At 47.6% G+C, this 23,406-nt stretch overlaps 2 protein-coding genes across 3 annotated transcripts in view; one reads left to right on the plus strand and one right to left on the minus strand.

Annotated features, from left to right (window-relative positions):
* The window catches only part of LSP1 (lymphocyte specific protein 1), a 48,739-nt gene extending 35,343 nt beyond the window's left edge, over nucleotides 1-13,396 (plus strand). For both annotated transcript variants that reach the window (XM_032111275.1, XM_032111276.1), the window contains exons 8-11: nucleotides 252-392; nucleotides 1,178-1,258; nucleotides 2,132-2,246; nucleotides 12,006-13,396. In XM_032111275.1, the coding sequence (XP_031967166.1) occupies nucleotides 252-392; nucleotides 1,178-1,258; nucleotides 2,132-2,221 (312 nt within the window). In that variant the 3' untranslated portion in view covers nucleotides 2,222-2,246; nucleotides 12,006-13,396. The remainder of the gene's footprint in view (nucleotides 1-251; nucleotides 393-1,177; nucleotides 1,259-2,131; nucleotides 2,247-12,005) is intronic.
* On the minus strand, nucleotides 2,166-22,974 carry LOC116445119 (cell surface glycoprotein 1-like). The gene is made up of 3 exons (XM_032111274.1): nucleotides 22,746-22,974; nucleotides 16,947-17,082; nucleotides 2,166-7,962 (listed from the first exon to the last, which is right to left on the minus strand). The coding sequence occupies exons 2-3, from the start codon at nucleotides 16,965-16,967 to the stop codon at nucleotides 6,355-6,357; spliced, it is 1,629 nt and encodes a 542-aa protein (XP_031967165.1). The 5' UTR covers nucleotides 16,968-17,082; nucleotides 22,746-22,974; the 3' UTR covers nucleotides 2,166-6,354.
* Between the last annotated feature and the right edge of the window lie 432 nt (nucleotides 22,975-23,406).

The raw sequence follows: 23,406 nt of genomic DNA on the forward strand, positions 1-23,406 counted from the left end.
CCTTGGGTGGGAGCACTCCTTGCTCCTGTCTGTAGCTCCCTCCACAGCATAAAGTAGGTTTCTTTAGGAAGCTGTCCCATGCTTGTTTTTTCATGTTCTCTGCTTAAAGAGTGAGGGTATCTGACAGGAACTAGTAGGACTCTACAAGTCTCCTTTTACAACCCCTTATCTCCAAGGACCTTCCAATTACAGGGGTTAAAAATTAACAAGAGACACACTCTGATGGTGAACTGTCTCCATTTATTTTCCAGACCTCCACAAAGGCTCCAAAACCTGTCCGGCAGCCCTCTCTTGACCTTCCCACCACGAGCATGATGGTGGCCAGCACAAAAAGCCTCTGGGAGACTGGGGAGGTCACAGCTCAATCTGTCATGAAGCCCTCGCCCTGTAAGGTACGGCCCCTTGGAGGACTTGCCTTGCTTGTGCTGGAGGCAGGGGCACAATGTGCATTGTCCTTGTTTATCCTGTTGGTACATCTTGTTTGTTGGGCCTACAAGCTCCAAAGGTTTCTATACTAGAGATCTTCCAACATGTTGTAAGGTTTTGTACATTGGAGATTCAATTTTTTTTGGTAGGGTCCCCCACTGTTCCTTGGTGGTACATTTAGGAAAACCTCTGTGATGCTGGTTGAGGCTCTGATTTGAAATGGGAATAAAATCAGCTGGTGGGGAGAATGCATGTGTCTCCTGCAGGGGCTTGGGCTGAGCTCCAGTTGTCAAGCATGAAGTTGCATCTAGTACCAAAGTGAAAAATCTTGTAAACTTGGAAAATGCAGAGAATGTTATATATTGCTCTCAGTGATTTCACTTTCTGGTTGTTGTGGGCGAAGCTGGTTCTGTAACAAGTTGGTTGCAAATCTGTGTTTATGAGAGCAGAATTCTTTACAGTAGAGAAGCCTTGATGTTTACATGTCCTAAATAGTTAATGAACTTAAGAAAATAAACATCTTGGAGCTAATTCAGACTCTTGTGGAAGAGTGATAAGAAAACATAGGACATACTGGGAACAGGAAGACATTTTCACAGTCATGGATTTTAGCTGCAGCTGTTATAGGTCAGATGATGTGATATTATAAATAAAAAAAAGGAGGTCAGATGTGTGGGTTGGAAATGGATGTGAACAAAGACACGTTCAGCAGCATTGACAGTAAAGAGTAATGAGAGCATCATTTTCTCAGGATATCGTGGCCGGAGACATTGTGAGTAAAAGAAGCCTTTGGGAACAGAAGGGCAGTCCCAAGCCTGAGAGCAGTATCAAGGTGAGTTAGTGCCTGTGGGTGTGAGAGCACTTGTTCTGCTGAGAAAGAAAAGAGCTGGTGGCTGGGTTGGAAGTATTGAGAAGATGTTCTGCAGGGACAAGGGCTGCCTGTATCTATCAATGCAGTTGCATACTTCAGAGCTCTTCCTAACAGTGAGCTGCTATTGGTTCAGCTCTAGTGAAAATGGGGGCAAAATTACTTTTATATCCAGTTATTCTGAAAGGTCTCTTGAGTAGCATGTTGTTCTCAGCCCATGAGCTGGGAGTCCCAGCCTTCTAGGCTCAAATCAAACTGCAAATTTGGGTAATTTTGCTCTTGTTATGCTTTTTAGCACTGAGAGTAAACAAAACATGCAAAACTAAGTGGAACTGAACCTAAGACAGTATCACTTGCAGATGGATCTGGGGTTTTGTGGGAATGTTTGTAGAAACGTCTTCTAAAATGCAGCAAGCAGCTACTGCTTGACCTGTCTAGGCTGGGAGAGGAAGAGGAAAGTATCTTGTCAGTTCCTGTGTTGAAACTGCCAGTATCTGGTGAATCACGCAGTCTCTTACCATGGATAAAAACAACCCTGGCTTGGGGGTCTGGGCTCTTACATGAGCCCTCCCTCACAATGCCTGCATTGCATCTTCTTTCCTATTGCATATCCTGTTCTGCTTGTGTTACCTTGTGCTTGTAGAAAGTGGTGATGGATCTGTGCAGAGAGTTTGTGTGAAGGGGGCAGGAAGGTAGTACAGAACAGGCTGTGTCCAAGCTCCCTGGGATTAAAGGTGACTGCATCGTGTGCTCCTCTGGCTTCAGTTATTTGATTTTTGACTGCCTATTTAACAGAGAAAAATGCTGACTTTGGCTCTTCCTTTCTCTCCTGTTCAGTCCACTCCTTCTGGCAAAAAGTATAAGTTTGTTGCAACAGGCCATGGCCAGTACAAGAAGGTGTTGATAGACGATGCTGCAGAGCAATAGTATGTCTGGAGAACTCATTAACCAGGTAGGTGGGATATGACTCTGCACCGTGTATCAAACTCCTGGGCTGTTCTGGCAGGATGCTGGGGTTGTTTCTGCCAGCAGCACTTTGGGTGAGTTGGAAGGTGCTGTATGGGAACAGCTGGAGCCTTGCTTCTGGGCCTGACTCTCTGGGCTGGAACGGAATGGGTACCCAGCAGGGGTTGTTTTGGTCTCTGCCTTTCTGATCCTGCTAGGAAGCAGGATACCTCTGTTAGTCTGCAGGGCAAGTCCCTGAGCTGCTGCTGTTTGGGTGAAGATGTGTTTGCCTTAGCTAGCTCAAAGGAACAGTCTCTTCTTCTGTCTTTCCTTATGCTCTCTTAAATTGCAAGGAGTAGATAGCTGAAGGTCATTCTGGCTGAGCGTGGGGGCTGATGTACTTCTGAAATTCAAATGTTTCTGGGGTTTAATTCCCAGATTTACTGAATTAATCAGGGAGAAAATGTCTAATGACTTTGGTAACCTCTTGGAAGCAGTCTATAATAAGGTTGTAGCAGGAAGGATGTGAATATCTGCTGTACTGGGTAGACCAACAGAGCAGAAAGGACTGTTCTCTGATGTGCAGCAAGGGGAAGGCAGAGCTGGGTTGCTGTCTCTGTGCTCTCTTGGAATGGTCTTTGGATCTCATGCTCCTGTTGCATTTATGCTCATAGATATCCTGGTGTTATCTTGAGTGGATGACAGTAGAGGGTTGTGGCAATAAGGAGGAATGGTGTAGAGGGAGGAGATAACTGGTTGGATCCAACTGGGCAGCATCTGGCACAATGAGTAGAGAGGAAGTTGAGGGTGAAAACAAGCTCATTCTCTTTTTTTCCTACTATAAAAAAGAAGCTTTATTTCATTGCCAAGGTTAAAATAGCTCTGCCTGCTACAAAACACCTTTTGTTTCTGAATACTTCAGGGGCCTGTGTTCCTTCTTTCCCCTCCCTCCCCCCCACCCTTAAGGAGCTGGTTTCTCAGTGTTGCATATTGTTGTGTTTGTTTAGGCTTGTTTTTTTCCTTTTGTAGTGCCCATTTAGAGAAGATGCCCTTTTGAATGCTGCTTGGAGATGGGCAGCAGTACAAGCCCAAGACTGCCCAAAGCTATGTTTTTAGCCCACAGAACTTGTATCCTCAACTTGCTTCTCTGCCTGTCACTTCAAGAAACCTATTATAAGGTTTCCCCTTTGATCAATCTCCTCTTTTTCCTGAAGTCTGTTTCAGTGCACCAGGTGGGAACCTACTGAGCTTCAGTTCTCTACAGCAAACAGGTTTTGTTAGGTTGTCAGCAGGTTTTGTTTGCCCTACCTGAGTTTCTCTAAGCAGCTCAGATGAAAGTGCCTTTGGCTCTGGTCTTTGTCCAGCATCCTTTCTTGAAAGGCAGGATGTCACAGGATGTCCTCTAGGATCCATCCAGCACTCCAGGCAGCCATAGCACAACACTGTTACCTTATGGGTTTGTTCACACGGAGGTATTGGGTTTTTTTTTTTTACTGTAAATAGCAAAATGGCTGTGACAGCTGAGGGAGCTTGGCTTGTTTCTGTTCTTAGGTTCTTTGCTGTCTGTTTTGTATGCTGTGAGCTCCCTGCTCCCCAGCTCCTCCTCACATCTGAGTTACATGCATCCTTTTTCCCTGCTACTGGATCACTGTCATGGCCTTTTTGCTCCCAAACCCTTCTGGCTCACCTCTGTCACTTGCTTTACACCACCTTACCAGCTTTCTAGTTGCTTAAACACAGGTGTGGTTTTCTCTCCTCCCCTCACTTCCTGAGCTGCAGGACCTCACTGCAGGCCATGGAGCAAGAGTTTTTCTGTAAGTATCAGTTTGGGGTCTTAGCAACTGCTTGATGCTGTTTGGCATTGAAAAATAACCAAACTCTGTGCCCCGTAGCATTCCCCTTCTCTGTCTCAGCACAGCAGCTCAGGCTGGAACACACTGCAGTGACTTCCAGTGCACAGCCTTTGGTGGAAATCTGTTGCTTACAGGGATATGTCCTCCCCTTTGTGATACTCTGATGTCAGGGTCTGTCTCTGCAGGACTTGCCATGCTTGCTGTGTGCCTCTGCCCTTTGCTTATGGGGTAAAAGTGTTAAACCATGCACCCAGACCTGCCTTCCTCTGTCTCCTTCCTTCTGCTTATGGCAATTGCTCTCCCCAGTGGCATTTCTGCATCCTTGATCCATGTGTAGTGGGGCTGGGGTGTGGATGCAGCCTCACTGGAAGCCTAGCAGATGCAAAAGCTAAGCCTTAGGGTGAGAGTGCTGATTTGCTCTGGGTGGTTGTCCTTGCTGCAGGACAAAAGCTGTTTTAAAGCACAAGTGCTGCTTAAACCACCTTCTCTGGCCAGATTTCCCTTAGCCTTCCAAATGTCATCGACATTGGCTGTTCTGCTTCATGCCAGTACTGTGGCTCTTGTGCATACAGGCCTTTGTGCAGAGGCATCCATCTGGCCATGCTGCAGCAAGGTGCCATTTATCACTCTGTGATAAAGGTTGCCTTTATCTGCATTACGTGTTTTACACTGCACTCTTTAAATTTTTGTTTGTGCTGCTGCGTGGATCTTTCTCTGTAGCCTTGTCTTGCAGCAATGTTAAATTATCCTGCAGAGGCTTACCTAGGATCCACTTGTGGTTACTGGCACATTTCTAACCTCTTCTTATCTTTTTCTTTGAAAACTGGGGGTTTGAAGAAATCCCCACTTTAGATAATTGGGTTATTCTTCCTACTTGTTTTTTGCCCTTTGGGTAGGGAAGGGGTTACAAAATAGAGATAAGACTGGCAAAGTGAAAACTTAAGTGAAGGTTTGTTAACTGAACTGCTCTTATAGCATCACTGTGAAATAGGAAAACTTCAAAAAGGCAAAAGGGGCTCTTTGCTTTGTTTCTAAGTCTGCTTGCAGTTTGGCTTGAGGAAATATTGGTCAGTTCCATATCCTCTGCACATGAAAAAGGAATCTCTGTACACAGCTCTTTATACTCTATTTGGACTAAACACAGCAATCTTATATTAGCTGTATAGGAACACCCCAGCATATGACCGAGTCCCTTGTGAAACAGAAATAACTGATCTCCCAGCTTTCATGCTCACAGGCCTGCTGGCCAGTGGAGTTGCAAAGGGTGACTGTAGTACTGGAAAGCACAGCTGTCCCTGTGGATGGGCAGAGTTGGGGATTTTCCTTTAAATAGCCTTTTTTCAGGACATCAGGGACAAGCAGGTATGCAACTGTCATGATGTTCACCCTGAAAATGAGACTACATATGGTTAGCAGAACCCCTCAGAAACCAGCACCTTGTTAAATACAGAGTTGGATACCCACATGGTAAAGCAGGGTCTTGTTGGTTATCATGGAAACATTAACCATCAGCTGTTGTGGAGAAAATGTGGTAAAATACGTAACAGAACTTGACTAGTGAAAAAAACCTATTCTTCTGTGCATTATTATATTTAGTAGACTGGCCTAGGAGGATGTCAAATGATGACTGTTTTGTTAGGCAGGAATTGCTTGGTGAGAGCAGGATGTCTTCTGCTGTCTCTTGTGTGTACCTTGGGTGAAAGAATGAGTTTCCATTTTGTTCTCAGCAAATGGGTGTGGGTACACTTTGAGTAGAGAAGATAAAAAGGATTATATGTATCCTTTTCAAGTTTGGTGTCTAAGACTCCCTGGAGATGTGGAGCAACCCAGATTCCTTCCTCTCATCTGCAACTGCTGCTGTTTCTAGCATCTATCTCTGTCTTAGATAAATGCAACAAAAAAAAATCAGATTCCATTATCCTCCTCTAAACTGGTCTTTCTTTCTGTAGGCAACTCGTCCTTTTCACTGTGTGCCTCCCCTTCCTTCACCCTGTTACTGTGTCCAGTGATTGTTGCTGACTCTTCTTAAAACAGGTTCCTGTTTGTTTTCCTGTGACCTGTGGATGTGGTAGTTACGCATTTAAGCTTTTAAACATATGGAGAGTAACCCCTAAACCTGCAGCATGGGGCTGCTGGCTTGGAGGGGATTTATTTAATTTCCTTTTTTCCCTTACACTTGGCTCCACTGGGCAGTAAACTCGGTCATAGGTGCCCTCTTGCTTGGTGCCCTGTAGGAACCTTGAGGCGTGGAGCTGCCTGGCTTCAGTTGACTGACCATCCTGATGCCGTTCTGTTGAAGCTCTTGGTGTGCTCCTTGGCCACGCTGGGTCGGAAGCGGCTCACCTCAAACACAGTGCTGATCTTTGTCATGGGTTTGGCAGCCAGCTCCTTCAGTTTCCGGGCATCAAAACGTGGCTTGTGTAGAAGGATGGGTAAGCGGCGGGGAAGAAAGACTCTTTCTTCCTTCTGTGCCTTCTTCTCTTCTGCTTGCTGCTTCCTCTGCTTAGTGAGTGTCACCTGGTATAAAATGGCATCCCACATTCTCATGGCTTTTGATTTAACCAGCATGCAGTCTTGCTTGATGACTGCTTTAGCAGTGTCCTCTTTATTCCCTTCCTCCTGTTCCAGCTTTTCTGGCTTGGACTCTGGGAAGTTGGTTGCTTCTGGTTGCACCATCAAGTGCTTCCTGAGGCGATGCCAGCCACTGGCACCGGTTCCAGGAGGTCTTGCTGCTTCTCCTGATGATGGTGCTGGCTCAGCCTTGGGAGGACAGCTGGTGCTGGGTAAGCTGGGGGTCAGCTGGGGTTCGGTGCCATGTTCTGCCTTGGTGTCTGGGGAGGTGGACCCGGTCCCATCAGCTTGTGCTGGAGTTGCTGGGTGTGCTTGCCTCCAGGGAGTGCTGGATGTTGATGGTTTTAGCATGTCTTTGTCTTTCTTGGGTAATTCAGGAGCTGTCTCTGATCCAGCTATTTCGGCATCGCTTCCATGGGTTGTAGGCTTATTGGTGTGGGCATCAGAGGTGCTGGGCTTCTCAGTAGGAACAGGCTTGAGAGCTTGATCAGGAGGCTCTGCCTCTGCAGCAGGAAGGAGGGAAGGTTCCAGCAAGGGGGGAGTGTTCTTGCTGTCTTTAAGTGAGGTGGGTGTCTGCTCTGGAGATGGTTCAGAGCTCCTTGTTTGAGGTGCTGGGGAAGTAGGCCTTTTGTCCTCGTGGCTGACAGTTCCTTGGGTCGGGTTTGGTGTGGGAATCTTAGCCCTGGGTGGCTTGACACTGTGGAAGTAAGTGTTCACCTTGGTGGCATAGGTAACATCTGGTGCCCCTTCTTTACTGGGTGTACTGGAAGAAGGCTGGGGGAAAACAGATACTGAAGGGTTGGATGGAGAGGGAAGGTGGGACCCCATGCCTTCAGGCTGCTGTGGAGTCTCAGGAGGTCCTGGCTTCTGTAGCAGGGGCATGGCCGAGGAGGTTGTGAGCTTGACATGTTCAGCGATGCGCCGCTGCTCGGTGACCTTCAGTGCGAAAGGCTTCCCCTTTCGGAAGGGGGAGGGGGCGCGGTGGTTGACGGGCCTGATGGAGAGGGGGGTTGGCAGGGGGTCAGAGGGGGGTGCTGTGGTTTCAGGGGCCTCTGCTGGGGCAGCGCTCTCAGCACGCTCTTGGTCGGGGCTGGCTTCGTTCACAGGCGAAAGGCTGGAGCGGAAGGCCTTGCCCTGCTCTGAGGTGAGGATGGCGTTCTTCCTGGCTGCCTTCTTCAGCAGCCGCTGCAGCCGCACGTTGTCCTTCCTGGGCTTTGGTAGGGTGGGAGGGGGAGAAAGGGGGTGGTGGATGGGAACAGGCTGGGTGGAGGATGATACTGTTATCAGCATTGTCATTTCCTGCAAGAAAAGACCCAAGTTTAGAGGTGGTGTGGGCTTAGCCCTGGGCAGGATTCGGAAATATTTATACACAGGTCCTCCTCTTCCTCTCTCTAAAAGCTACGAATATGGAGTCAATACTGTGGGAGAAGAGCATCAGTCTTGGCTTTGTTACTCTCCTGAGGTAACCTCAGCTGGTCTTGAGGGTGGGTGTGGCAGGGCAAGAAACGTCCTGGGGGGAAGCTGTATTGCCAAACCTGGAGCCCTCCCGCTCCTGGCATTAGCACAGGGAGAGCTCCTGGGAACCCCAGACGTTCATGTCTTGGCAAGTCCTAATGGGATTTGGAAGGAAATGTCAAGGGAAACAAAGTGGGTTTGAAATTTTGAAGCTTTGAAACATCTCCAGAGGCAAAAAGCAGGAATGTTTCATGGCTTTCCAAATTTCGGTTATTAACACTCTGATACAATGTTACATACAACAGAACAGCCATAAACTACATGTCATTTGAATCAAAGTCAACACTGGCTGATCGATTTCAGCTGGCATGAAGACACCCCTGTGAAATGCAGGGCTTCTCAAAAGCTCTGTTTATCAGTGAGGAAGTGCTTTGTCACAGCACTGACTCTGGCTGGTCTCTTCTTGCTGCATGAAGCACAGGGACAACATTTTCCTCCAAGATAAAACCAAATTTTCTCTTTCCTTTGGGAAGCTTTGCCACTGTCTTGCCTTTATCACTCATTCTTGAGTGAAGGAGAAATGGCTTGTGCTCTGGGTCAGGTCTTAGCTCCAATGGCATCTGCAGCCCTTTGGCCAGCACTGGGCTGCTCCTGCAGGGGTGCATGGCTGCTTTTCCTGCTGTTTGTTGCTAACTCATCACCGCCTCCTTTCTCCTGAGTGCTGGTCAGTGGAGCTCAGTGACCACTGTTCAGGTGAGCACAGTGGAGCTAAGGGTCTGTGTTGGGGATAGAAGGATTAAACTAGTCTGTTCTCTCCTTTCTCTTCCTAAGCAAGCTGGGGAGCACTGAACAGCCTCTGACCTGCAATGACTCTGGCAGCCCCAGGAAGGAAATCTGACTCTATCCTGGATCCTGCTCAGCACAGAGTTGCTGAGTTTTGCTATGAAATGAGGCATAAATCACTGAGCCCCTTAATCCCTGGTGCTGGGTGCAACTGAGCATCCTGAAACAAGGAAGAGGAGGGCAGGGTGATGATGCCAGGCTTGCCCAGGGGGGCTGTTTATTTCATGTGCTGTGTTCTGTTCTTCGTGGCTCCTAGCCTGCTTAATGTGGGTGTGTAACATGATACCTACTGTTCGGGAAACTATCCTGAATAGAACTCTGAAAAGTGCAGAACAGCTATTTGTGCTTGAGTGCCCAGTGCTGGCTTTGGGCTTGCAGTGCTGCTGTCAGCACTGGGCTGGGAAGGTGATCCCTACCCAGCAAGCAGGTGGTGTGTCTGCCAAAACTGGTTGGGGATGGGGCGAGAAGGATGACTTTTATTTTTTAAAAGCAGCAGCAAATAAAAGCACTGAAGAAGTGCCATGTTGAAATCAAAAGCTTCAAGGTCAAGCCCTCACCATGGTAGATGAGCTGCCCTCCAGAGCAGAGGCTGTGGTGGGCAAGGTATAGGCAGTGTCTAGCAAGTGGTGCACTCAGTACCAGAAAGACATGGATCTGTTGGAGCAAGTCCTGAGGAGGACCACAAAAATGATCAGAGGGATGGAACACTTCTATGAGGACAGGCTTGAGAGAGTTAGGGTTCTTCATCCTGGAGAAGAGAAGGCTCTGGTGAGACTTTATTGTGGCCTTTTAATATGTAAAGAGGGCTTGTAAGAAAGATGGGGAAAGGCATTTCAGTAGGGTGTGTTGCAATAGGACAAAGGGTAAAGCTTTTAAACTAAGAGGGTAGATTCACACTAGATATAAGGAGGAAGTCTCTTTTTATGATGAGGGTGGTGAAACACTGGGACACGTTTCCCAGAGAGGTGGTGCATGCCCTGTCCCTGGAAACATTCAAGGTCAGGCTGGATGGGGTCTGAGCAGCCTGATTTAGTTGCAGATGTCCTTGCTTATTGCATGGGTGTTGGATTAGATGACCTTTAAAGGTCCCTTTCAACTAAAGGTCCCATTCAAGCTATTCTATCATTCTATGATTTACTTTAGCTGTAGGCATGAGAGACCTGCTGTTTCTGTGAGGGGGCTTGGAGGGGATTTGTGTCAGCTGGGGGTGACAACTGTTGGGCATTCCCAGTGTCTTATCAGCTTCATTCCTTAGGCACAAGGCCGTGATTAGGATTTGCTTTGTTCCAGGATCTACTCTTAAAAGCAAGACTGCAGTGTCCCAAAAAAGGCTGAGAGCCTGCCCATTCCTTTTTCACATACCTGCTTTCCTCCCCAGCCTCATGGGTATTTTAGATTCTTCTGGGTCAGAAAGCCAAAATCTCTCAGTTTGGAGGGACATGTAGGTATTTTTGTGTGACACTACTCTGACTCTGTGTAGAAATTGGTACTTGCTTGTGGGTTTTTTTGTGCCTTTTAAAAAAAAAAAATCTCCTGAAGAGTGAGCAAATACCTACATCTGATGGTAGGATTTATTGTGGAATGACTTAACCTGTTCCTGTTTAATGTGGTCCCATGGACAGCCTGTACTACAAGATGAGCTATGGTCCAGCAGCACTGGTAAACCTGATTTATAAGGTTGACCTGCTTCAGGCTTGTGTTGGGAATACTAAAGAGGCAGGGCAGTGAACTTCCCAACTGCTCATCAGCTCTTGGAGTGTTTTCCTTGTCCTATGGACTGCTGCACTCCAGAAAAATGCAGCTTCCCACATGAGTCAGAGAAGGATCTTGCCTGGGATTTGCTACAAACTGCCAGATGCTACTGAGGAGGGCATGGGGGCTCAGAGTGGAAAGTTTAGTATGCACACACCAGGAAAATCCCTCTGCTCCCAAAGTCAGAGGCTGCTTCATGCTGTATAGCCTCAAGATTTGTTGTCCCTTACAATAGTCTGTGCTCTTAAAATGACTCTTGCTGCTCTCTCAGCATCCCATCTGACTTGAAACGTGCTGTGCTATGGGTGTTGGAGACCTTATGGGCGCTAACTTCCATGGCATGTGACTGTATTGGAATCTGTGTGCTTGACTAATAGAGCAGTGAGATGCTAAGAGACAGCAAAAGGAAATCAGCTGTTAATTTATTTGTCTTCCCTGTCATGCCTGGCTTTGTTTTGAGTCTCCTTCAGAACTTTGTGTGCTCAGGAGAAATTCTGCAACAGGGAATATTTGTCTTCCCCTTTGCCACCTAATGAAGCAAAAGTAAAGGGACAGACTTGCTTTATTGCTAGGGGAAAGGCTGGAGCTGAAAACCCAGGGACAACAAGGGAAGCACTGCCTGAGAAACTTGTGTGGGTTGGTGGTAGGCTAGAAGGAACTGAACCTAGAAGTCAGGAGGCTTTCAAAGGGTTAAGTTTGCCTGCTGCTGGTTGAGTTCCCATGGGTGGATGGGTGCTCACCTACTCTTGGACCCCAACTGTTCCCCTGACTTGGCTCCATTTGCAATCAGCCCCAAATCAGGAATAGTGGGGAGAGTGTCAGCATGCAGGAGTCATTTATCAAGTGATGGAAAAGTCATTTGTGTGCTGGAGTCCCTGGGCTGCACCAGCTGTCGTGCGTGGAGCAGATGGAGAGCTGCAGGAACCCAACACCGCTGCAGATGGTCCCAAACAGAGCTGCGGCTGCCAGGGGCTGTGGGAACACTCTCTGCTTTAGTGGCTTTCTTGGGCTTGGGAGGAAGCCTGCTAATCTCCTTCTTGGGGTGGCAGACAGCGTGGCAGGAGTGCAGCCGTGACCTCTGCTGGGTGTGCAGCCCTTGGCATCTCCTCTGCCATGAGCATGGCTCATTTATGCCAAAGGCTTACGGGTGGCCTGATTCACAGGGCTTTGTGAAAATGGGTGGGAGAAACCCACCTGTAATTGCTAGAGAAGATATAGCTTCTGTATAGCCTGGGGTATTGCTCATGAGAGGCCAAATGGTATCTATAACCTTGTGTTTTCTTGTCTTGCAGCTGAGCTTGGTCCTGGCTCGATGCAACGCTCCATGCCACTATTTCCTCTGCTTCACAGAAGATAATTGAAGGATGTTTCTCTTCTCCTGACTGCTGTTAGTCTGCTTTGGGTACAGCCTGACTCCTCTTGGGGTTTGAGCAACACCCCACACTGCCTCCAGATGGATGAAAGGAACTCGATCAGCTGGCAAAACTCATCATAACTTTCTATGTGACTCTTTGGCTTTTTTTTTTTTTTTTTTTTTCTTAAGTGTCTCTCTGGTGTGGAGATGAGAGGCTGTATCTCTGTTCCCTCCCCTTAAGTGTTGGAAGAGAGGGATCTGCTGCCCTGCTCAGCAGGCAAGGGTTTTGTTATGTGATTAAGAATTCCTCCTTTTGTGGCCCTTGGTGGCTGGGTGGTGGCAGCGAGAGAGCTCAACAAAAATCTGGTAGAAGAATTGGTGTTCGAAAGGAGGGCAGTGGGCAGGTCCTGAGTGTGAGAAGACTGCAAGGAGAGTGTGATGAGAGTGCAAGGACTACTTGTCACCCTGTTGGTGCCAGCTGTGGGTAAAGTCTTCCCCTGTTTATGATGCAGCCTCTGTGCCTCTACATCATCTGCTTTGAGGGACTTCCATCTACTGGTCTCTGTGTACATCAAATTGCATTCAACTTAGTCCTTTTTTTTCCTTTAGTTCCCAGATCATTCTTTAATCACAGTTATGTACCCATGCCAAGATGTTTCTGCCACTTTTCTGTCTCAGCAGGACAATAGCAGCTTTGTTTCAAATAGCTGCTGCCTTCCTCTGCCTAAGATGGATTGGAGGTTTCCTTTCTCAGGTGAGGAGTGCTGACCACTGGTATTATCTCCCCTCTCTGGGAGAGTGATTTGCTTATTCTCTAACCTGTGGGCTCCAGTGCCAGTGACTGAAACACTTCTAAAAGTCAGATGTGGTGGCATCTTGATCACTTGCCAGCTGTGCTCCTGAAGCTGAGCAGGCTATCTGGGAAGTGGGTGCTGCTCTTGTGCTGGAAGCTATCTTGGTGAAATGGCATCCCAGTGAATTGTTTGTGGAGACCAAGGCTTGCTGTGAACTTGAGGAAACTGAGTCCCAAGAGTGGCATTTCTGGCCTTGGGCCTGAGGTCTGCAAATCAGCTTCTAGGGTTGTTTCTGAACTCTCCCATGTCTTCATATTTCATGGTGTTAACATGTCCCCCAGCCCCTCTTTAAAGTCTCATTCCTACCTTACTCCCTTGTCAACATAATTTGCAACTTGTTTCTACCCTCCTGGAGGGAGGGCAGCTTGTTTCTCCTCCTGCATCAGTGTGCTTTCTGCTTAAAACTTTCTGCCCCCAGATTTTTTTTTTTGTAAGCATTTAATAAAATTTGAAGAAGATGTTGTAATGATGGCAACTCTGAGAATTTTGTTCATGTAGGAGTCTCTGCAGCAAAGCTGTCTTCCAAGACCTTGAAGCTCTCTGCTTGAACGTGAGGTGGAAGAGAAGCATCAGTCTGAGTGACAAGAAGAAAAGGAAAGGGGCTTTCTGTGTGCCTGCCCCATTTAGATCCTTGTTATTTTGTTGCATTTTTCATTGGGGGTAATTGCCTCTAAAAGGGGAAGGAGTAGTGCTTGGGTGCAGCCTGCAGAGACTTCCTGGGGAGTGATCAGCTAGGAGAAGCACAGAGCTTAGCTCCCCAGGTAATAGAGTTGAGCAACATCATGGGCTTCAACCAAAATCACTGGTGATGTCAGCTATAAAAAAAAAAAAAAGGAAAAAAAAATTTCCTCTGTATACTGCTAATCCAGCTTTGATAAGGTCAGTATAGCTGTCTGTCCTGGAACCCAGCACACAAATGAGCTGATGACTCCATCTACCTTTTTATGGAAAACCTTTTTATGGGGGTGACCTTCCAAGTAATAACACTTTTATGGTGTAGAGACGATGAAGAGTTTCTGCTATCCTAACACTTCAGGAAAGCATAGGTAAGGAAGGAGATAATTCCAATGTAGCTTCTTGCTCTTATCTTTCTGCTGATTGGTACCTTTGTTCTCTCCATCCTGTGCTTCTGAGAGGTAGGAATTGAAGGAGTCCTGTGTTCTTCAAAGCACTGAGCAGCATGGCTCCATTTTCCTCCCTTCAGCCCTTCCTCTGCTGTGCTGGGATTTTCAAGTGAGGCTGGAGCAGGAGCAGTGTGGTGCACGGAGATGTTCTGGCTTGAGGTGAAAACAGCACTACTTTGCATGTGTGCAAACTGGTTGCACCAATTTTTCAACACAGTTCTGTATCTGGGTGGGTGGAAATGATGGCTGAAAACTTCTCCAGTTACTATTCCTGTGCCCTGCCAATTTTGAGAGGGCAGAGAAGGCCCAAAGGCAGTTTGTGTGAGATTCCTTCTCTAAGGAGGGTTAATTTGCAGAGTGTATTTTCTCCACTTAAAGCCCACAGGGACCTAGATGTGGTTTCAATAAACAAGTGCTGTAATTCAGGATCTGGTCACAGCAGAGAAGTGAGAAGGTTGTGGGAGACCAGAGCTCTCTAGTGGTAGTCAGGAACAAGGGGAAGAACTGTCTCGGAGCAAGTGCGTGCAGCTCTTTACAAGGTACTTATGTTTGCCAGGGGAAGTGTTTCCCCAGCTAAACTGGCTTTATGATGTGCTGTTTCTCCTCCCAAAGTAACATGGTGGGTGTGCACAAGGTGGTGGGAGTGGCAGTGGGGTTACCAGAAGGGTGAAACCTCCCCAACAAGAAAAGAAGGGATGCTGCAGCCCAGATACGCTGGATGTGCATCTTGGGCAATGCTAGGAGGGGATGAGGGGAATGGAGGCTCATCTCTTCCCTCAGCAGGGAACTCTAGGGACGTGGGGCTGATTTTGTGAGTGAAGGAGAGCAGGCTGGTGCCACTCTGCAGCAGTGACTGGCCTGGTGTTAGTCAGTAGCTGACTGCTTCCTGTCTTTGTTCATTTTTCACAGCACTGTGGTTTTTGCAGCACTGGCATCTCAGAGGCTTTTGCTATGAGACCTTAGCTCTGTCTTCTCCTGAGACTGCTGCATTTTGAGCATAATAAGGACAAACTGTCACACTGAGTGAGTCTTGCAGGATTAGTCTTGCTCTCAAAGCCTGGTGGAGAGGAGTGATGCTTTCCTGGTCCCTGTATCTGCTGGCTGCCTGCATCCCCTATGCTGCCATGCTTCCCCAAATTACCATCCTGTTGGCAGTGTCCAAAAAGAGGGACTGGGAACCTCTGTGTGGGCTGTCAGTGCTCTGAACTGGGGGCATACCTTGACGCGTTGCTTCACTACAATTTCTTCTTTACTCATCTTGCCTAGATTATGCAGAAGGGGAAACATCATTTTAGCAGCATCGACTCTGAAATAAATCTTTGGGGGTTCCGGTGATACTGAAGTGTGCTGCTTGTCTTTCTGTGGCAGGCTTCAGGGCTGCTTTTTCACCAACAGGGTTTAACAGATGATTCTACATGAGTGTATGCAAGATGGGATTGAAAAATGTGGTCCATGACCATTGCAGTGCCATAAAACAGCATTATTTAAACTTGGGGGAAACTTAAATAATGAAAAACTTGACTCTGTTTTGAGTGTTATGTCTTCATGTAGCACTTGTTCTGCCTCGAGACTGGGGGCTGGACTTCATCTGGTTCTTTCCAGGTATAAAGTAATGATAGACTCATTTTTACATCCATCCTAATGTATATGTGTGCATGCTAATTAACAGATCTCTGCTCAGCCCTTGCTCACAGCTCTGCGCTGGGCCTCCTCTGCACTGGACACAAGAGTCTAGAGTTTCCAAATGACTTTGTTCCTTGAAATGTGTTTGCAGCTTCTGCTCTTTGAAGGAAAGGTCATCCTTGGGGACACCTGAGCCTGAATGTCAGAGGTTTGCCTCCTGCCACCACCACCTTTGGGAAGGAAAATAAACAAGCTCAAAGAGCAGGGTGGCTATAAATACTGAGGTGGCAGCTGAGACGCTGCTGAACAAGGTTCTGAGGCTGGTCTGTTGGTAATTCCTTGCCAGCTCAAGACACTTTCCCTGATGCTGTATTTTATATATATATATGTACACACACATATATATCTGTATATAAGCAGGGTAAGAGGAAAAAAAACGTATTTCACATTGGCAAAAGTGCAGTTGGAGCTATGATTTACTTCAGAAATGGACCCATTGCAAGGATCCTGATGATGAGAAAAGACAGGTGCTTTCCCTGGGATTTTGCATGGAGTCCCCTGAGGGTTTTGCAGTAGAATAATTTGATTTAGATCAGAAATTTTCAGAAAGGTGTTTCATCTCTTCCTCAGAAATAGTGGTTTAGCAGTGCTAAAGGCAGGCATTAAATAAATAGCAAAAAGTGTCATGGACTTGGGACTTGTGAGAATGATGGGAAGAATGGGGAAAGGTTGAGGAAAAGTAAGGGGAGGGTACCACTGGGGTTATACACGTGAGCACTTTAAGGTATCAGAGCAGCAAAGTGCAAGTGTAATTATTCAGTCAGAGGTGCTTGGCTGGGTAGGTGGGTCTTCCCCAAGGTCGTGGAGTGACTGTGAGTGCTTGCTGTGAGCACCTTGACTGGTCTCCTGCCTTGCTCACCTCCTCTGGGGACACAAAACAGCAGCTTCAGGCATTGGTCCTGACTCCTGTCCTGTTGCTCAGTCATCATCCTCACTGCCAACCTGTCTCAGCTATTTAGGTGTAAATAGCATGAGGATGAGACCCAGCCCATATCTTGGATGGCCAAACCTGATCCCTTATCTTTGGAGAGACATCTAGGCTAGATCTAGGGTGTCCAACCAGGACCTCCTGAATCCCACAGGGATTGTGCCTTAGTTGTCTAAAGCAGATGCAGCAAGGGCATGTCCCAGAGCAAACAAATGAGTGATGGCGGAACAGTCTATCACAAAAATCAGAAATCAATATTAACTGAAAAAAACAAGAACTGCATTACTTACTGATGTGTAATTTGTTTCCATCTGAAATCATTTGTGTGTTGGGTGGATCATGTTACTCAGGCTGGTTTACAAAATTAACGGGTGATTGTTCCTTTGAGATCATGTCAGGTGCTGGTTTCTTGTGACTTCTAGAGCCCTGTAGGTAAGTTCAAAACATCAGATGGAACAGTGTTTATAGTAGCCACTAACTACAAGAGGTTTCTCAAAAATAAATGAAGGGACTTTTTTAAAAGCATAAAAAGTTCCATCACCTAAAATTAGCGTGAAGAGGGGCTATCGAGTAACACCGTTGCGTGTTCCCAGCTTTGGCCCTGCAAAGTTCGGCATCTCAAGTGCTGGGGAGGTGAAGGGCAGAGGATGGTGATGCTGCCAGGACAGCTATTCTAGCAGAGTAGCTCCAGGCGATGAAACCAGTTGGAGGCTTTTCAAGTTGGCTGGTAAGATTTACTGTTTTGCAAAAGTCAGGGTTGCAAAATGCAAGTTTGGAGCTGTGCTTTGATCGTTACCTTCCCGAGAGAGGAAGAGAGCAAGCTCTGGCTCTGTGTTGACTTGTTCCTGGCGAGGGACATGCTGTGTGCGGAGGATGCAAGGGTAGAAAATGCTGTGCTGGGAGCTGAGGGGTTTGGAGTTGATTAGTTTGGTGAATTTTGATTGAGGGGTTTATGTGCAGTTTGACTTGAAGATCTTGGCCAAGACTGCTCAAGTGAGCTGGTAAGGATGGCACCAAGGCCTGCCTTTGTTCTGGGCAACCTGTGAGCTGCCCAGGCACCATGCAGGTGTTTACTGCCTCTCGGCCTTGGGGCATTTCGTCCCTTTTTCTAGCTGACATTTCGGGTTCTGCTTTCTCACAGCCTCTCAGGAGCCTTTAAGTGTGAATGCTATGGTAGCTGGGGGGTAAACATGCCCCCAGGAAGATGGGGGCATGTGAGAGCAGTTTCCTGGAGGTCTACAAAGCAGCTTTACACCCAGATTAAGCTTGGCCTGTTTCATATGGCTTTGGAGATGCTGGTGAGCTATGCCACAAAGCCAGCTCTGAAGGCAATTACCTTCTGCTTCTCCCTGCTAAGCTTTGTTGCTCGTTGACTCCTCTCTAACCTGACTTTGAGTTACTCTGTCCTGGATCAAGGTAGCAAAGCTCCTCCTGCATCCATCAGGGATCTGGTCCACCTGATGACACTGTTCTTGTGGTAAGGGAGGTATATGCTGGTGTTTTGGGGTAGGTGCCAGAGGCGAGCTCTCCATTTGCTTTCTCCCTCTCTGCCTGATGACTGGCGAGATCCTGCCTGGCTCTGCAGGACACGCTGCTCCTTATTGCAGTGCAGACTTTTGGAGGGATTTGGGGTAGGTGCTTGATCCTTCATACAAATACCCTAATGCAATTAATTCCTCTTTGACTGACAACTTCAATGTCTCAGAACTTGTCTTTTAGGAGTGCTAGTGACTTTGTGTGTCCCCAATACTGAAGATGTTGCTGGAAAAAAAAAACCCCAGGCAATAACAACCAGGGCCAACCCAACTAGAAACTTAGGAAAAGAAACCTCACATGATGGGATAAGAATACTTCAACAGATTTTAGAAAGGCCCAAGGACACCTTGTACCCTGCTGTGCCACAGTCACCACCAAGACCACACCAGCCTAATGCATGTATTTGCAGCATGCTCTGTGTGAATGATGCAAAGGGCTGGCTTGTGTTGGCACACACTGAAGAAGGGAGTGTTCAGATCCCCTTCTATTTCTTACCAAAGATGTAGAGTTTCTGTTCTTACAGGCTAAGATGGGATAAGACAGGCAGATATTTCTACCAACTAAGTTTCACAAAAGGGGTGACACAGTAGAGACCTCCATGGAAGTGCTGGTTCTCCCTCCCACCAGATGCAAGGAGGAGAACAGCAGCACCAGGAAGGTAAATGGAGGTGTACGTAGGTAATGTGGTCATTAATAAGAGAATGCTTGTTTGTTGCCTTTTATTCTCCTTTTTATGCCTCTGAACATTTGTGATTTCATGAAGCCACCACTAGGAGAAGGTGTTGGCACCTTGAGGTTCCCCAGCCACTTTCCAAGATTCAGGTAGGTGAACCCACAGCTTGGCATGTGTTTGCCCTGCCTGTATCTGAGGGACTGCTGCAAGAGGTGCATCACTGGGCATGGCAAACACTGTACCAGGTCACTTCTGGGGAAACGAGAGGCAACCAAGGACAGAGATCCTGAGCCCAAGGGCCAAGTGGGTGGTATTAGAGGAGCCAGGGAGGAAAGATGGATTTTGCTTGGCCCCTTTGGGTTGTTTCAGATTCCCCAGGATCCTGTTATCACCAGTAAAATGACAGTGAGTGGTCTGCTGATACTTAGAGGAGCTGGTTATAAAGCTTAAGGCTATTCTGATCTCTTCTTGACTGGCTGCATAAAACAGGTCATTGGATTTTGCCCAGGAACAGAAAATAATTAATTATATATATTTATTTTCTGTCCTTTCTCTGAATGGACTTACTTACCCACTATCTGATCTGCCTTTTTATTGACAGCTACTTCAATTAACTTGGAAAGAGTGTTCAATGAACATAGGGCATCTACTCTAACCTTGAACTGCTGATTAAACCCCCCTGCAGAATCCTTTTCTCTGGGGTGGGATGAAGAGAAGAAAGGATGTAGAAGAGCTGTATAAAAATTTACCTTCTTAAATGGCTTTTTGTGGTTCCCATTTCCCCTCTGCCCTGAATCATGGTAAAAGGTTTATAACGGAATGTCACAAAACAGAAAAACACATCCCCACACTTTCCCAGTCAGCTTAATACATTTTTCTGGATACTTTCAATTATTTCGAGGCTGATATCTGTAGAAGCAGACAAACATGCCAAAACCAAAATATCTGTATCATGCAAAAGAGTAAAAAATGTTGTTTTGAAAGCATTCAAACATGACTCTGGAGAGGAGGGGATATGAAGAATCATTCAGACTGTGAAATCAAGTAAAACACATTTTCCTCATAACTAAATTCACTTTGGATAACTTAACCATTTTTGAATGACAGAAGGTGTCAGTGAAAGTTCCTCTGTAGCTCTGCCATGAAGGTCTAAGTGCAGAGTTGTGGGCAAGTCTGGGTGAGGAAGGGCCTCAGGAAGTCTTCTTGCCCAACTTGTGGGCCAGAGCAAAGTCTGCTTTGGAAGTAAACCTGTTTGTTCAGTGCTGGAGAGTAATGGGTGGATAGGGATAGGTATTGCTTTATCTCAGAAATTGGATCTCTCCTGGGCTGTGAAAGAGTGCCAGTTTTATGGGAAGGATGTAGCTGATTTTATTTAAAAACTCTGTAGTCTTTTATGAACATGTAGGATTTCAGACTTCCAGGGTAGTAGAGGTTTTCAGATGAACTTTTCCAGTGCTTTTTCAGCTCGCTGGCTGAGTATTAAACAGCCATGTAGGCAATGATCCTGAAAATGCTGCCTGCTGACTGGTGTGCAATGAGCACAGGGAAAAGATATTTAAAAAAAACCAAACCCAAGCAAAACACACACACAAGCATTTGACCAAAGTGCCCATCTTTATGCAGTTTGTAAAGTTATCAGGGCTAATGTGTGTGTACTGTGTGTAAAGGCATCTACCCTGAGTGCACTGGCTGCTGAAATAGGTCAACCAAAAGCCAGAAAAGATGAGAAGAACTGATTACAGCTTCCCTGCAAGTGGCCCAGCAACACAATAAATTCCTCAAATAGCCAGTCTGGGTGCTCCTGCCTACCAAGAAGAAATGCAGCGTTGGGCCAGGCTACCTATGGAAACTTGTCTCGATCTCTGCCCCAGCCTCTAGTTCCTGTTCAAGGAGAGACACTGGTTTGCTGTTCCCTCTCCCAGGTGGAGATGCTGTCACAGTAAAAGCATGCCAGGCTCTGGGTTGAGGTCTGCTGGCAGATGGACTTTCTGTGGTTTGAGACCCTGGTTCATATCTGTGACCTGCCCCTGTGTTCTTTGGCCTTGGTGCTGTCTCCTAACCTGGCAGCTGGTGGGAGAGAGGGGCTTCTGCCACAACAGGTGCTTGCTGTACCCTCACCTTATGAATTTGGGTAGCTTTTGGTAGCTGTGCAGGCACAGCTGGGATCATCTCTCCCATATCTGGTCTCTGTGATCAGTAGGGAGTGTGAGGTACTTGGTGGTGGTTTGCTCACTCTCTAGGCCGGCAAGGCTGCACTGTGGCAGCTCAAAGGAGAGCCCCAGTAACCTTGCTGCTGGTGCAGGAAGAAGAGATGATGTCAAGACAGCACAAAATATATATCCTAGAGCAGGAGAGTCTACAGTAACAAGAGACAAAGCTGATGAGGAAAATGTGGCAGGTTGTGAATGAAACTGCTATGTGATGGAATCAAGAGATGAAGTAAGGACTTGACATAGAATGTGTGAAAAGCACAGGGTCTGCAGCTAAGGTACGAAACAAATATTGAAGAGGCCTATAGTTATATGCTGAAGTGGATAAAGAGACCCACAAAGGCAAGAAAGGACAAACATAAACTGGGCTGTGAGGAATGAGCCTTGGTTGTGAACCAGCTGACAGCAGAGCAAATGTAAGATGTGTGCATCAGACAAGCCCTCTTTACTGGGGGCTGGAGAAGGTACCCTCAGTCCCATAGGAAGAGGGATTCAGATAGTGCTGGGACTGGAAATAAGATGCATGACATGGACATGAGTGCTCTGACAGAGGCAGCCCATAGCATGTACAGATGTCCTTTGGGACAGTACTAAGCAGAAAGGCCATGCTCCCAGGGTGTGGTGGTGGGGAAGACACAGCATGGCCATGACACATGATCTAAAGATGGATATTGTCTGGAGCACTTGTCTGACTGTCCAGGAACTGAGCTGAGTGCAGGAACTGAGAGGATACTGCAGGCAGCAATGTTTGCTTCTCATCTATTTGAAAATGGAGCTGCAGCAGAGAAGTCTGATTACCTGTCCCTCTCATCACTTGTACCAACCTCACGTTTGTCAAGATGCTTAGAGTGAAATCTGAGTGATGCAAGCACTCCCCTGCCAGTGTGCACAAGTGGCCCCACTCTGGGGCAGGCTCTGCAGCCCTGCAACGTGCTCACGCTGCTCCTGCCACATGGCTGGCAGCAGATGGGCCCGTGGGAGCGTTCGGGCCCGCATCTGCTGGGAAGCACCATGCTGTAAGCCCAGGCTTCACATGCACTTGCACACACACACTTTCTTTTGAAGGGATTGATCCACTCCTTGGCATGACAGGCCTGAGTTGTGGTGCCCCATGGGCAGCAGGGACAGTCCATAGCTGGCAGCTGGGCACAGGAGGCTGGTGAATGCCACTGCCAAACTGGGCCCACCGCAAACATGAAAGAAACAGCTGGATCCCTCTCCTCCCATGCATCCCCACTCTGCTGCTGGTTTGGGCAAATATGGTATTTCTTGGAGGCTTGCCCAGCTGGTGGAGAGCTTGAGGGAAAGGAGCCAGTGGAAGAGAGCAAAAACGCTTGGTGGTTCCGAAAGCACAGCGTGCAAGCCGGTTTGCTGTGTTAGTGCTTTGGGCAGAGCTGCAGGGGGAGTGGAGGTGATGATACCAGGTCTGGCCATGTGTTCCCATGCAGCTGCTGCTCTCCTCAGCAGCACGGGGTGCCCACCCATCTCCCCCATCCAGCAAACTCCCACATGAAGCCAGGGTGCTGAGGATGGATGCACTGTCCCCCTCCCCCCGACAAGCGACAAAAGCATTGGCTAGAGGGGGGTTGCAGGAGAGAGGCGAGGGGATAAGCTGCCGGACAGCTGGAAAAGACAAGCTGGACAGGAGATTTTTAGCTCGTGCGTGTTACCTGGTGACTGGGAGGCTGCAGCACTGTGCTCCCACTCCACGGCTTTAAAAGCTTAACTCTGCATCCTCAGATGGGGACCCTTTCTTGCAAGCAGCAGGGAAAGAGTGGGCAGGAATCAATCTGTGACCCGAGCCAAAAATACCGGCTGCCCCACAGTTCCTGAAGTTCTCCTACAGGCGGGGAGGAAGGGGATGCTGGAGCTGCCAGGCCCGCAGGAGGCCACATGCTGTGTTGCTGGGGAGCCCTGCCAAGGGGGGGGGGGGGTGGGAGGGAGGAAGGGAATGGGAAGCTGAAGCCTGGGATATTTAGTGAAATGGAAACCGTGAACCAGAGGATTGTGTGAGGCACTGCAATCCCCTGCTGGAGTAGTCATGCAACTGTGCAGAGTGCTCTGGCAGCAAAACCACTCCAGGCACCCAGGCTCCAGCCACCTGCAGCTGCCCTCCCTAAGAAGTCCTTATTTAAATAATGCTTTCATATCATGCTAAGAAAGGCTTATAAACTCTTTTGCTGTGTTCCTCCTCTCTTTCTTTTTGTTCCAGGTCCCCTCAAGCCCTGGTGCGTGGCAGAGCCCTGGCAGTCTCTGAGAGGTGGGTGTGTGCCACACAGCCCTCGAGCACAGACACACTTGAGGCAACACGTGTGCTAAGTGCCTCTGCTT

This window comes from Corvus moneduloides, chromosome 6, assembly GCF_009650955.1.
Source record: "Corvus moneduloides isolate bCorMon1 chromosome 6, bCorMon1.pri, whole genome shotgun sequence".
In the NCBI taxonomy this organism is placed as follows: Eukaryota; Metazoa; Chordata; class Aves; order Passeriformes; family Corvidae; genus Corvus; species Corvus moneduloides.